Source organism: Daphnia pulicaria, chromosome 7, assembly GCF_021234035.1.
Source record: "Daphnia pulicaria isolate SC F1-1A chromosome 7, SC_F0-13Bv2, whole genome shotgun sequence".
NCBI classification, from domain to species: Eukaryota; Metazoa; Arthropoda; class Branchiopoda; order Diplostraca; family Daphniidae; genus Daphnia; species Daphnia pulicaria.
In genome coordinates, this window is record NC_060919.1 from 14170283 (window position 1) to 14185393 (window position 15111).

Genomic DNA, 15111 nt, shown 5'->3' on the forward strand with positions numbered 1-15111 from the left:
CAGACTGACCAACGGCCAGACCGCAGCAAATGACGTGTCTGACCATTTTCATTTTTCTATTTTCAGGTCTAATAATAATTCTAAATAGATGAATCAAAAGAAGAAGAAGAAGAAGAAAAGGAGAAGAGCACAGTGGGATAGACGCACCAAAAGTTTGCCGGTGGCTGTGCTGTGCCAGGTTAACGGCCAAGTTGCCGTCAGGAGCCGAGCGGTGAGCGCGCGGGCGCAGTCCAAAAGGGGGGAGAGGAATAGAGGAGGAGGACGGGCGACTGGGCGTGACTAGAATGGCGAGAGAAAGGGCCAAGATGGCCTGATGAATGTGAGTAGATGGGAGAGAGAACCCGACAAAGAAAAAATATATACGCCCGGCCAAAATGGAGAAGAAGAAGGAGAAGGAGAAGAAGGAGAAGGAAGTCTGAACGCGAACGCAGATCGGCCAGCCACACGTCGAGAGACAGGGGACCGAGAGAGACGGGAGGCGGAAGACAGTGGCTACAGCTGAAAAGAGAGAGAAGAAGAAAACGAACGAACGCCGGGGCCAGCCATTCAGACAGCAGTTCTTATTCTTCATTGATCCCGCGACCGTTGCCGTCCCCACGCGGCCAACCGCTCACTAAAACTCTCATAACCCCCAACAACAGCCGACAACACCCCCGAACCAAAATAAAAGTTGATTTTCAGTGTCATTCGGTCTACATCACTTTGCCAGACAACACCCCCCCATTGCACATTTATTGCACAATCAAGTAAGTTTCAACATTTCAATTTTAATGATTCTTGGAACAATTAAAATGTGGTGGAAAGATTAGACACACGCGTCGTGTGCCCATGTGGATTGGATTGCCATTATCTCTCTCGTCTTATTACAACACCCAGTGTGCTGTTTTTATAATTCAATTTGATTTGATTGGGAGGGAGAAGAAGAATCTAGCTGGTATCAAAGGCCGACAAAATCCAGTTTACAAGGGCCTTTCCATTTCGTTTGATCGTCCATTTTCCCTTTCGTCTCTTTCTTTTTCATCTCTGGGGAGAGCTGCGGGAGGAAAAATTCACGTTGCAAGTCGTCGTGAGTTAGTTTGTTAGAGTTGTAGTAACGGTGCTTTATCGAAATCCCAAAGTCCCCGGGATATATACGCCCGAGTGTGTGTTATATGTGTGTGTGTGTGTACATCGACCTGGCCCCGGCGTGAACAACTTTTTTTCGTCGGAGTTTATCCCGGCCCTTGAGGCATTTTCGCTAATATTTTGTTTCCTTTTGAAAATTTCTTTGAAATTTTGTTTATTTTCTTGTTACGGGGAAGAAGAAGAAGTCGATGGCCTTTGGCATCTTTGGTGTAGCGGGTGGGCGACGGCCAGCCAAGTGCACACACAACACGCAGACGCGTCGCCCAGCAGACGCATTCAATCGATTATTTCCAGACGCATCAAACACGCAATTTTTTGGGGATTTGTCCACCCAAAAAAGTAGAAGAGGAGCCCAAAAATCATCCAGCGATTGTTTTGTGGTCATTTTTCCAACTTGTTTCGCTCTGAAAAGAATTAATAAAAATAAAATAAAATTCGGCGGTGGCGATATGTAACGGGAAATGAATTGTCGGGTCGGGACTGACTGATGGGGAGCGGCGTCGATTCGATTGTCTTTTTTACTCTTTGATTCCGTGTCGTTCGTGCGGTCGTCGTCGTCGAGGCTTTTTTTGATCAGTTTGTGCCGCCGGTTAATGGACGACGACGACGAGAGTCGATGGCGGAAAATAAAAAGGGGTCTGGGACGTCAACAAACGAGTCGACTTGCAGATTGATCGCGGTCGACGACGACGATCGGCGTTGCCATGGCAACTATTTCGGGTCGTTCACGCTCGTTTGGTTGGGGGAGTCGGTTATTTTTCTTTCCCGTTTGCTAGACGCAGGGGGGCAGTTCCGTCTCGCCCTTTTTTTCGGTCGACACGATGACGGAACAAATGACAAAACACAAAAGCCATACGAGAGAGACAGTCCAAACATCAGTCGATTGTTTTTTCCCCATTTGACTTTGTCCATGTCAAGACAATCAGAAAAATGGATGCAAATGTTGTTGTTGTTGCTGTTGTGTGGTTGCTGTCATGGTGTTTGAACCTCAACTTTTATTTATTTTTTGAGAGGGGGGTTCTCTTATTTTCTGATCGGCTTTCTCTTCTTCTTCTTTGCCCGTTTTCTCGACGATCACGCCACTTGGTGGTCGACTGCTGGTTGGTTATCCCGCCATCGACCCACTCTGCTGGTCCGTCTCCCTCCCACCCACCTCCTTTTTTCTTATCGTCTGCTAGTGGATGGTGTACCTTTTCTAGATGTGGGATAACACGAAACCAGGAGGGGGAGTTGCAACCAACTGAAATTCAACTGTTTTCGCCAACAAGAATTTTTTTTACTTGTTGGTCAATTTCGAGAATGGAAGAGATGGCCAGCAACACCAAACAAGAGAGAAATAGAGAAAAGTGTAGGCTGGCTAGATGCAGATTGCACATGCGCATTCATCCAAAACATTTCACGTGAATTATTTTGATCCTATGACATTTTGAATTTCGATTCAAATCATTTTGACAGATTCGGATTTGAGTAACAATTTTTATATGGATGCGATTTAATTTGTGGTCGGTTCGTTAAATTATATTGTTCCTCCTCTGTCTCTGTGTGTATCAACACTGCTGCTGCTGCTGGCCAGGTAGACGCTTCTCTGCCTTCTCATTTTTCTTGGAAGCCTTCAGGGCTGGAAGTGACCTGTATTCTCTTTTTTCTCTCTCCTTTCGTTTTGGCTTGTGGTATGGAATACCCGAGAGCTTCTCTCTACCTGCCTCCTCCTCCTCCTCCTCCTTGTTGTTCACCTGGAGGAGAACCACTTAAGGGCTAGTAGTCGAACCACCTGTGCCGGACGACAGTCAGTTGGAATTCTTCTGCGCTGCCGTTTACACCCCCTCGCCCATTTCTCTCTCTCGTCTTGTTTTTCGATTATTTCGACCTCGCCAGTTTTCCTACGAGTGATTTGTGCGTGTCCTGGTCTAAGGGGGGGGACTCGAGTGAGGGTCTCTGCTTGTCGACGAAAGAGATTTCGATCAAAGTTTATTTTTAATCGCCACAAGAAAATCCACCCTCTCTTTTTACAACTCTCTTTTGGCTATTTTCAACTTGTCTATCCATTTCCCATTTCCTGGGTTACATCGTGTGTGTGCGTGTGTGTGGTTGTCATCGAGTTGGAAAATTAAATCACCGATCGATTGATTGATTGATTATTCAATAACGAATAATTCAATTGGACATGTCTGCCAGCAGCAACGCGACAGAGGCGATTGGAGCGACGACGGCTTCCGCCGCTTCATCCAGCAACACCATGGACCACCTGATGACGATGCCCAACTATTCGTACATTTTCAAGTTCGAGGACGAATTCGAGCACACGGACGCCAAGATTTGGTTCAACCGCTACTGGACGGGCTGTTTTTATTACGTCGGCATCTACATGCTCGTCATCTTCACCGGACAGCAGCTCATGGCCAATCGGTAAAAATGCCAATCTGAATTCACTTTGATCAATTTATCTATTAATTCGTCTTTTATATTTGAAACAGACCGCGCTACGAATTGCGAGGGCCGCTCATTTGCTGGAACATTTTGCTGGCCACGTTTAGCATCATCGGAGCGTGTCGCACCATCCCCGAATTAGTTTACGTCACCCGCCATTTCGGACTCTACCACTCTATCTGCGTTCCCAGGTGAGGAGACCCCCAAAACCCAAAACAAAAAAACAACTTTCGTTTTATTTTCTCTCCTGGGCGTCGAATTTCATAACTGCGAAAAATAGATGGAGAGAGCCCATCTTTTTGAATGGCCGGCCTCAAAGTTGATTCCCAGCTCTCTACTCTATGCGTTATATTACAAGATATATACTGGGAATAAATGTTGTCTGCAGCCTTCAACGGAAAGAGAAAGTTGATGCCGAGCTTCTTTTGTTTTTCTCTTTCTCTTTTTTTTTTCCTGCCCTTCAGTGCGCCTGCACCGGGAGAGCGAGTACGCGTGTAGCCCTAGAAATGAGACAACAACTTATGGATTTTTTTTATTTTTCTTTTCCTCCGGCCCCATTGATCATTTTTTTTCGCCCAGGAGGGGCAGCAGGGCGGGAGGATTTGAACCTGAAATAAAATCGTCTAACATTCTAGTACTGACGTCACTTGTAACATTGAAACCATGTTTCCAATCTTTCCGCTAATCTCGACGGATTCAAACTTGTTTGAATTGAAGACCGGTTTCATTTGTCGGGGACTGGTACGGCCAGGATGTTACGTAACGCAATTGGCTACTTGTCCAGCTTCGCAGCGCTAATGTCATTCCCAGTTGAAAGCCATTGGAATTTATTTAAATCGCTCTAGTCTGCGACCTGCTGGCCCAGAGATAAACGCCCTCCCGACACACCCCGAAAAAAAGATGACCCTGTCTGCTGCTGCCAGTGCCCGAATAAATACCTGTAGACGAAAGAGAAAGAGAGAGAAAAAAAGAGAAAAGGTATAGGCAGGAGGAAAATCGAATGATGATCGGGATAGACAGAAGGAGAGAGAGAGCGAAAATTGCCCTTGGGATAGTTGAGCGCTAGAAACCTACATTTTTTCCCTGCCGTTCAGTTCATGGAGCTGCCTCACCATTTTGGTCTTTTTCCCACCTGTCCTTCCCTTTTTTTCTTCTTCTTTCGGCTTTCTTGCGGATGTTTTTCTTCCAGGGTGGGGGGGAGGGTACTGGAAATGAGGTAGTTCCAGTTCCCAAAATACGACACCTGGACAGCGCAGCTTTTCTTCTTTCGAGAGAGAGAGTAAGGCACGTGTGTAGTACCGATTACTACACCGGTAATGGAATTGAACGGACACGCATCGCTTCCTTTATTAACTGTATTAATATCCGGTTGATTGAAGCGTCGTATTTAATTCTATTCATTTTATTATTTCATTGATGACAGTTACATCGAAGATGACAAAGTCTCTGGCTTTTGGGCGACCATGTTTGTGCTGTCGAAAGTGCCCGAGCTGGGCGACACCATGTTCATCGTTTTGCGCAAGCAGCCGCTCATTTTCCTCCACTGGTATCACCACGCCACCGTCTTGGTTTACTGTTGGTAATTTTCCCATCTCAAAGTTTATTTTTATTATCAAAAATAATTCATTTCTATTTTTGTCTACTCATTTAAATTAGGTACGCTTTCAAAGAGTACACTGCGCCAGCGCGTTGGTTCATCGTGATGAACTTTACCGTTCACGCGTTCATGTACTCGTATTACGCCCTCAAGGCTATGAACTATCGGGTCCCGCGCTTCGTCTCCATGGCCATCACGGTCGCCCAGCTCTCGCAGATGGTGGGCGGATGCGCCGTCAACCTCTGGGCTTACCAAGTGAGTGGCTTTTTTCTTTCTGTCTCGATCAAGAGTTTCATTTCAAAAACGACATCTCCTCCTGAAAGGGCACACGCCATCACGACGGCCATTTTCCCGCTAGGTTGAAATGGGCCTCAATTTGGTCCTGTTTGGTCCCGTGTTCCACTTGAGACAAGAAATGGCGATTCTATCCTATTAAAAACGAAGAGGGGGTGTCTTTATGTCTTTTAGCACGTCCCTATATACGTCCTGGCCTACATCCCGACAATATGGCGCCATGTTCGAACGAGTGAAAAGTCGTACAGGAAAGATGAGGCAGCAGCAATTGACGTTTATTATTGACATAGGCAACGCCAACGTTTTTGATTTTGGAGAAAACGCACCGACTTTTATTTTTTAGTGGCGTGCAATTATTTTGCAAATGACGGGCGATATAAACAGCGGAAGCGATTGACGGATCACGATGGATTGAAAATTCCCCATTTTTGGGTGGGGGAAAGTAGAAAGTTACGAATCGATTCATCACCCAACGGAACTTGAAAAGAAAAATGGTCGTAAAGTTCAGATGCGCATTGACTTACACGGGAGTGCGCCAGCGACCTCGAATAGGATATGGGTTGGTGGGGGGAAAAACGACTTTGAACTATTGGACTCTCATCGGACGATAATTTTAGTTATTTATTTTCTTTTAACCAAGTAAAAGGTCAGCCCGTCAAAGCGATAGACTCATCACGCCACATTAGACATCGCCCTAAATCAAAGTCTGTCCGTCGTTACGGGAAATATGAATCTCCAAATGACGACCTTTAAACCAGAATTATTATTCATTTTCTTTCCCTTTTTATCTTTTTTGCCACAGTTGAAGCAGAACGGCGAGGCGTGCAACGTCAGCGAACACAACATCAAGATGTCGCTGCTCATGTACTTTTCGTACTTTGTCCTTTTCGCCCGCTTCTTCTACAAGGCGTACGTCGACCGACGGGCTCCGCGCAAGGGGCTAGTCGACACCAGGGGGTCGTCGGGGACGGCCAGCATCGATCACAGCAGCAGCAGCAGCAATGGAACGGCCAAGAAAGTCCAGTAGAGAGCCGCTGAGAAACAGAAACGCTTGGCCAGCGACAAAATGGAAAAATCACTGAGCTTCTTCGGGAAGGAACGGGAAAACAAAAAAAAATGGCGAAAAAACATTCCTGACTTGGAAAAATTAAAAATAAAACAATTCCAAAATGAAAATAGAGAAAAAATGATACAAAAAAAAAAAAAGAAAAGAGATTGTAAAGGGGATGCACATGGAGCTGGTCCTTTCAACTCGTGTTGGTTTTATAGTCTTTATCCAAAAAAACAAATTAGATTAGCAGATTAAGGGGATTTTTCCAGCAGGAGGAAATTGATTGTCTTTTTTCGTGTATCATTTATTATTTACCTTATTTTTTTTCCTTCCCTCTATCATAGGCCTACATATACAAAATGTTGTGGTGCTCTCTTTGCACTCTTAATTCTGATGGGCTGATTGCTATGCGATGGAAGCCGACTGTGCATGTTTCTTCCCCCCTTACTTTTGCTTACATCACACAATCCGCCGTTACAATAATTTTTCTTCTCCTTTTCATCTGATTATCTTACGTTTTGTATAAACATGAATTGATCCAATCACGTGCGGAAAGGGTTCAAGTTTAGTTCAAGTGTTGATTGCGCGGTCGCAAAATAGCTGCAAAGAAATGAGCCAATTGATGTCATTTATCCGCCGTTTTGTTCCAAAGTCTCCAATAAGTTGATGTTCCCGCTGCTGCTCGTCTTATTTCAATGATTGGCCCCTCCCAATTGTCTGCACTGCGATCCCACATGTCATCAATGGCGGAACGAAAACAAAAAGATTACAATCACCAGTCGCTGATTTCTGCCGACAACAACAACACAATGATTGAATATCTCTATTCATATTCCCTATTATACTTATTCCAATTTAATTGTTTCCAATTTATTCTGGCCCGTCTCGTATATGTATACATGTACGACGGGCAAGAATTTGAACTCGGTTTCGCTCAAATGGCTCTAGATCTTATACTCCCGGAACTACCTTTATAATCCTATCACATACTGTACACCGCCCGTCTCTCTGATCATTCGCCAATTCCTTTTTTCTTTATCATTTCCCCCAACCCCACGACACACTATTCTACTCACTCACCACACACCACCAACCCCCCCATTAACTAACACACGTGTTATATGATGATAACTATACAGTACCTCGATCTGATCGGAAGGAAACGAAAAGAGGAATGTCATAAAAGCAAAATGGAAAAGAAAAATCAAAGACATACGAAAATTCACGCGTGTATTCATTTGTTTGACTTGTTTTTATTTTTCGCTGTCAATTGTTTTTAGAATTTGATTGCACAATGGGGAGAGGGTATAACTCGGCCCTTGTTGTATTTTCCACGGAATCAATCAAGGACGGATAACCCAGTCAGAAATCCGGTTTCTAGGTACACTTGTCCAGTGTTAACTATTATTAGGGTTCGTTTGGGTCCAAAACGATCGACGAGAAAGAAAAGAGCCAAAGGCGAAGGTGTGGATCGATAACAACCAAAGAGAAATAGAAAATTTGTAACGCCAAAACGGTTGCCGACGGCGGTATAACATCACGCCATTGGGACCAGATTAGTGGTTATTTCGTTCGATCGCTTTTGTAAACGGCCAAACATAAATAACGTCATCTATAACGAAAATGATAACCACATCAACCCCGGTACTACTTAATACTTATGCTACGGCACGGGCTCACGCCGCACCAAACCGAATTTAGATTCATGTTTTTTTAAATTTTACACCTTTTGCTTCTTTAGTGTTTCATTATTTCATTGCACGCTAGACTATTTCTCATTTTCCATTTTGTTTTCTGTATGCATGTGTAATAGAGCGGAGGGGGCGGCCAGCACAAACACAAAATGTTGTAAATTTTGACGCTAGATGGCGAACGATATTGTTTATTTTTCTCATGGCGTACAAATGTCCAAAGTTGTGTTTGCTTTTTCCTACGTGTTCCGAGTGTTTTTACCGGTTTTTAAGAAACAAGTTCAATTATACTTTGATATGTAAGCAAGTCTGAAAATGTAGACTGATCTCCAGAGATTATTCTTACATACATCTTTGTATTCGACTATTGCGTCTGTTGTCCCATCTGACAGGTAATATTCGTGGATCAATGGCATTCACAGTTTTAACAGTAAGGTTCTGAATATTTCATTTAAACCACAACTCCGACTATCCAACACCCAAAAATTGGTGATAAATGCAACAGGTAAACATGACAGGACAACATTCTACATGGTCCTTCGAACCGGTTCCAAGAGCCGATTCTAATTGAAACTTATTGTTTACAGTGGCCAACCGCTACATTCCTCCTCCGGCCGACCTCGTCGTCCCGATTGACGCCATCAAAGAGTATAGCAAGACCCTGGTGGCAGCAGGGGATCCTAGGGAGTGCTGGCGCCTGTTGGAGTAACTGTTCGAGCTACCATTCTTTCACCTGATCAACGCCTCAGCGCCCTTGGCGTTACTGGAACCGAGACAGACTCCACGAAAGGTGTTACAGGCAGCCAGGCGCCTGAAGGACGCCATCGCTCGGCTTCCCGAGGATAAACGTCTAGCAATTGAGAGGGAAGACCAAATCCTCGCGGACAACGCCAGGATCGCACGCGAGTCGCGACTCAACGCCAGGGAGGCGGCAAAACGGAAAGCAATTATCCACGAGGAGGCCCTCCTGGACCACGACGCCCTCGACCTCGAGAAGCGATTCTTGGAGCTGGACGCCAAGCGTAGGCGTACAACCGACGCCCCACTCATCGTACAGGTCAACTGTACTCCAACGCAAACCGGGCTCCCGGCCAAAGAGCGCGTATTAGTCGAGGGGACGTTCACCGGACCGCCAGGCCCCCACGCCACGACAATTGGGAAAATCACCGCCCGACTTCGAGCAGAGAGAGCGTTGGAAGAGCGCATCGCTCGGACTGGTGCAATCCGTACGGGAATTTTAACTCCGCCGGTAACCCCGTTACCGCCACTACCGACCCCAGAGGAACTGCACGTCCCGTCAGCCGAGACTCTTCCAACGACTCCCGGCCCTCTCCCGTCTACCCCTAGACGCCAGCGCACGGAGGCCGAACTGGTGCAGAGTTTAACAAAGGACGGCTGCACTCTCCGCCCGGTTTTAACGCGGATCGACACACCGATAGACAAGCCGACTAAAGGAAAGTCTCTCCGCAAAGGATCGAAGTCCAACGCCGATACACCACAGCCTGTGCCGTCCTCAAGCTCGGCCACGGAGACTGACCTCGAGTCTCTAAGGATCAAAGTCATAAAGGCAGCGACACCGAAGATAAAAGAAGTCCTCCGGGAATATTGTACGGTTGCGCCACGGTCCAAGACTCCGGATAGCCGAAAGAAAACTCAGCACGCAGAGAGACAAACTCGGAGCAGGTCAACCGGCCGAACACCCAGGCAACGGGAGTTGTTCGGAACAGAAGACGAGGAGGCCCTTCTACAGGACCCACCCGCCTCAACCAGCACTGCTCCGTCCTCGCGTCCTACCATTCGGGGTCGCTCTCGGGTCCGCCGCATCTCATCAGACGACGAGCTCGAAGAACAGCACGACGTAGGACGGGGAGAAGATTGGGTCCAAGGCATCTGGGCCTCAGACCCGGGCAATGACGAGCCACCACCGTCCAACGGCACCACTAACAGAAACTAAACGGACACATCTCCTGAGCAGCGGAACACCTTGCTGCTCAGGAAAAGCACAGATGAGACGGAGCGCTCAGATCACCAGGCCGAGGCAACACCCTATCCATCGGCCAACTTTTACATGCTAGCCCTTGAAACCCAGACATTATGCGGCGGAACATTATGCAGTTTCCCTATTGTAGAAGGGGTCCTTGTTATCAATGATGGGACTTAGACGAAATCCTAGAATATCTGGCGGGACTTAGAATAAATTCATCGGATAAGACTTAGCCGAAATTCCGGCAATGGGACTCAATAATTCCGACCGACTGGACTTAGAATAGTCACGAGATCTCAACCGGCCAACATTTGAATTTACCGCCTACTTTGGATTTACCGCCTAAATACTTGGGCGAATGATAAACAGGAAGTTCCCGGAGGCATCCCCAACTCCGGAAATAACACCCGCCAAAGACTACAAGGGACAGAAGACAACGCCATCTATATTCCACACGTTATTAATTAATTGAATTATAAATGCATACATGACAACGTTGATTATCCAGCCTATAATTGTATGTAACCTCAGGGCATCGATCTGTGCTAATAAATCACTCATTCACACACACTCAGACTAGTAAGTTCTTATTTAGACTGCTCCTTTGGGTACGGGTCTTGAGTCAATTCCCTTGGGCTTTAGCTCATTGTATTCCGCTTGTATTTGTGTATGTTGTCCGATCTCCGTCGTGGGAAAAGACTTGTATTTATTTGTGTATTTAGGGACTTAGAAATATTTCTTGAGCAAGGAATAATTTCTAAGACAGGATTCAGATCGTTCTGTTTTCTGTGTCGCAGCCCCACCAGGAGAAATAGATACCCGGCTTCCGGACGGTATCTGCCCGACACCAACAGACGCATCGTCTAACGGTAGTCACCAGCACTCAAACGGCGCTTGACTGCCATTCAACGGGGTGACTCCAAGTCACCACCGAGATCACCTCAGCCTTGCTGATCGTCACCTCCACCGGTGTATTCCTGATATTAACCGGGCATATTCTTTCTCTCTACAGATTCAATCTGATTATCAACCGCTTAGACGCATCGTCAACGCATATCCTACTCCATCTCAAAAGAAGTAAGTGTCTATCAATTAGAACACCCGTCATACGGCTAAATCATTGAACCGCCCAGAGAAATCTGGAAGGGAATTACGCCTATAATTCTACATGGTGTATCAATATACAGGATCTAAACTCCAGGTTTCTAAATTTGCATGGCAGACTTTATGAGAAGTCATGTCCTTTCAAAAAAGTCAACAAGGTCACTTGTTTACTAACCTGTTGGCTGCTACCCTTGAATCTCCCTTTTTACTCTCTAAAGCGGGCCATCTTAATTTAAGGTATTTCTTATTCTGTTGTTTCAATCTTGTTTGAATATTATTGATATCCTAATAAATGTTCATTCTGCTTACAGGGTAATCCTTCGCTACTTGTCATGGACTTCATCCACTGGTGAAAACCGACGAGAGAATGCTGTTATCCAAGACCTGCCAAGAGTGATAAATTGTTTAATCGTTAGATTAAATTTTAAGTGCATATCTGGGCTCCCTTCTTTTCTGTGGCACCGTTTCCCTATCTAACCACTAACCAACGCCCGCCGGTGGTCACTCACCCGCTGTGAAACCAGGAGGAGGGAAGGGCTCTGGTCGAACGGGGACTTGGAAGGCGCACGATCTGAGGGTCATGAGTCTAACCCGGAAGCCTAGTATGACTAATCGCTCCCCAGAAAAACTTGCCTCGCACTCTTCTCTCCTCTTCCATTTCCAGGTAATCTCCCTGGATCTACGCCGACACTGCATGTGCGAGTTTTAGCAAGCAATCCGCCGCCCAATTTGACAAAAAGTGATAGTTTGTTTTCACGGAAATTACGCCAGACGGTTGAAAAATTTCTAGTTCAACAATCTCATGTAGAAATTAGCATCTAGTCTACTGGTGCAAATTGCGATTCTTTAAGCTTGATTAATTTAGTATATGTGTTAAAAGTTATTGTGGGTAGCTAAAAAATTGAACTAATTCGCTTTTTCAGAATATTTGAAGAGAGATCACAAGAAAATCTAAAAACAACAAAGTGATCTAAAACCAAAATATTCAGAAAAAGCTAGCTACCCACAATAGCTTTTAACACATCACCTAAATTAATCAAGCCTTAAGAATCGCAATTTGCACCAGTAGACTAGATACTAATTTCTACATGAGATTTTTTAACTAGAAATTTTTTAACCGTCTGACGCAATTTCTGTGAAAACAAACTATCACTTTTTGTCAAATTGGGTGGCGGATTGCTTTCTAAAAAGCCTCGCACAAAAAAATTCTCTTGAACCGGACGCTCTGTTTAATGAATTATTTATTTTGCATGTGTTCCAGAATAAATTTGATTTACAAAATTTATTTGCCATGGTCTTTTATTTATTTAAATATAAATGTGATTACAGATCTAAAACAATTGTGTGATTTGATGTTGGAGATTATGGGGTTTTAGGAATGGATGTGAGTGGATGCATGTGGAATTTGATGTTGGTGCTTATGGGGTTTGGGGAATGGAAGTGTAAGTGAAAGTGGGGAAGGTATAGGTTGACAGGAAGGTATAGGTTAACAACAGATTTTATCACCAAGTACTTCATATTCATTAAAAATATACCTCACTTTTTTTTTAGTAAATCATAACCAAATACCCCACCCCAACTTCCTCCTCATTCCCCCATCCTGGACATGTTTATTATTTGTTTGACATAAACCTCCCCGTATTACTGTTTTTTTTGTTCCTTAATTCTCAATATATAAAGGTAAACTGCATAGACACAAATAGCAATTAAACACAATATTGGATGTCACTTCTGTAGCACAAAACCAGCACCTTGGATGCACAAGGAACAGCAACTTGATGCAGATATCTTTCACCACCATAGGCTGCAACAACACGCCACATTGGGCAGCAACATCACTTCTACGTAAACATGAACCTATAAACAAAGTAAAATTAATCTTCAGCATCATTGGAAATGCTGTATGAAATTTAAAAAAATATGCTAAATATCACTTCAAATATTCAACCCAATTATTATATGGCAACATTATCTTATAGCTATTGTGGAAACTTAAATTAATAAATTTACATGAAACCAGATGACTCATTTAAGATTTAAACACAAATTCATTTAAACTTTAAAGGATACTCTACAGTGGAACAAATAAACAAAACTTCTTTCAAAATCTGCCTTTCTTGCATAAAACAAACTCCCCTTTAAATAATCCATAACAGAACACAACCCTGAAAGAAATAGCTGTTGACTAGACGAAATCCCAAAATGTTAAAACTAACCAATGAATGCAAAGCTTAATCACATTTTAATTGTGTAATCTATAACTGGATAAGATTGTCACCTTCAAATAGTGTATGTGTTCATGATGTTCACAGCAAAGGTAAATGTGACTTCCATGCAGCCTGCACGATTTGATGGAAGCCCTAGATTGGATGGCTTAAGTTCCTTTTATTAAGAAGTGCCTGCAATCAAAAATTACAAATAATATGATCAACATATATTTCAATCAGTTTAATTATTGATTTTACCTTTGTAAAAGCAGAATGTTACTCAGCTTCTCGACGTGGTCGACAGCATGGTTTCCAAGTCTTTCAGCATCAAAATTAGTCTACAAATAAAAAATTAAATTAAAACACTTTCAGGCCACTTTCACTGCACATGTAGGCCTAATAGAATTTAATCGAATCGATTATACCAAGAATAATAGCAAGTTCACGAACTGCCAACCCGAACCAACTAAAACCCATCACATTCTAAGAAATGCCTCACAAGTGGCAATCCAACTAATTAATCCAACATCAAAATTCAAAACCTCAAAAATAGGTCTAAAAATGGCGACTCTTTCTCTCAGAACCTCATATGTCATATGTGTCGAACCAAGAAGGTAGGGGGCCTTAAAGGGCTAGCCTACGCCCAACAACTGAAGACAAACCTGGCCACAAGATGTCATGTCTCAGCCAGCCAACAACATGGTGCCAAAAGCAATAACAATTTTTTTTTAAATTATTACGACTGTCTAAAACACTAAATCCATCAAGGGAACTTCACACTTTGATAGGTAGACCAATTTACCAAATTCGTCAATCACTTCAATCAGGCTCTGAAAAGAGCGACTGATTTAAAAGTGGAGGACACGGAACCAACTGCAATTTACTTTGATTTCATCTTCGCTCAACGCCTTCCAGAGGTGAGCAGCTTAACTGCGTTGCTAACTCTTGCAAAAACTCAAAAACTCCTCCTGCACTGTTTTTGGCATGACAAAATTTACGTTGACGAAGAATTCTTCGATGATTTTTTTCAGTATTGAAAACAAACAAGAAAAGTGTATAGTTGAAGTAACTGAAACAGTGAAACTAATGTTTTTTACCGCTGAAAACAATCTAAGCCTTCGTAGCGTTGTAAACAACAAATGTTTAAAATTTAAAACAGTCAAATGAATTGAAAAGGATCCCTGCTCTAGCTTATCGAGACTTACTAAAATTAGAAACAAAAATAACAAGCAGAAAAAAAAATTAAAAAAACTTGACACTCACGCAATATTGCTAAAAGAAGAACCGACAAACGTTTCCGAGTCTCAATGTGGCAGCTGGAGGTGTTGCAGGCCCATCAGCGAGCCCATGACTTCCGAAAATGCATCCTGTTCTATTGTCACCGCCAGAAATCTCATCCGATTCTGGAATTTCCGGTCCACCACCAACATATGTTCAATTGTTCACAAAAGAAAAACCAATTAGCCATTTTCTAAAAAAAATTCGAAAACATGATTGATAATGAAACTAATCTGGGTTTGTCGGAAGAGGGCCCATTGATGCACCAAACTAGTCGGAATCGAAACCATCTGAAACGTAATACACACAAGTTGCCTATTTTGAATAGCTTCTGTCAGATGCTTTAGCCTATA

The 15111-nt window shown here is 43.7% G+C and overlaps 2 protein-coding genes and 1 long non-coding RNA gene across 5 annotated transcripts; 2 read left to right on the plus strand and 1 right to left on the minus strand.

The window, feature by feature from the left end:
* The first annotated feature begins 84 nt into the window (after positions 1-84).
* LOC124350642 (elongation of very long chain fatty acids protein 6-like) lies at positions 85-6619 on the plus strand. 3 transcript variants are annotated; one of them, XM_046801432.1, is made up of 6 exons: positions 85-746; positions 3301-3531; positions 3600-3743; positions 4976-5131; positions 5209-5404; positions 6246-6619. In XM_046801432.1, the coding sequence occupies exons 1-6, from the start codon at positions 328-330 to the stop codon at positions 6468-6470; spliced, it is 1371 nt and encodes a 456-aa protein (XP_046657388.1). In that variant the 5' UTR covers positions 85-327; the 3' UTR covers positions 6471-6619. The 3 variants fall into 3 exon arrangements, with proteins under 3 accessions (XP_046657388.1, XP_046657389.1, XP_046657390.1); XM_046801433.1 differs by having other exon boundaries at positions 87-746; positions 3304-3531; XM_046801434.1 differs by lacking the exon at positions 85-746 and having other exon boundaries at positions 2889-3531.
* Positions 6620-8897: 2278 nt separating this feature from the next.
* Positions 8898-10364, plus strand: LOC124348762 (the record flags this gene model as incomplete). Its single annotated transcript, XM_046799035.1, has 1 exon — positions 8898-10364. A coding segment is annotated over one exon (1242 nt), but the record flags the coding sequence as incomplete, so codon positions are not given.
* Positions 10365-12937: 2573 nt separating this feature from the next.
* LOC124350844 lies at positions 12938-14066 on the minus strand. The gene is made up of 4 exons (XR_006921149.1): positions 13906-14066; positions 13739-13818; positions 13552-13672; positions 12938-13130 (listed from the first exon to the last, which is right to left on the minus strand). It is a non-coding gene; the product is annotated as an uncharacterized LOC124350844 (long non-coding RNA).
* Positions 14067-15111: the final 1045 nt, after the last annotated feature.

Excerpts from the sequence above, each read along its gene's own strand:
- LOC124350642 (XM_046801432.1), top strand. The coding sequence starts at position 328 with ATGGGAGAGAGAACCCGACAAAGAAAAAATATATACGCCCGGCCAAAA. Across the intron at positions 3,532-3,599 it reads CAGCAGCTCATGGCCAATCG|ACCGCGCTACGAATTGCGAG; the intron begins GTAAAAATGCCA and ends TATTTGAAACAG. Across the intron at positions 5,405-6,245 it reads TCAACCTCTGGGCTTACCAA|TTGAAGCAGAACGGCGAGGC; the intron begins GTGAGTGGCTTT and ends TTTTTGCCACAG.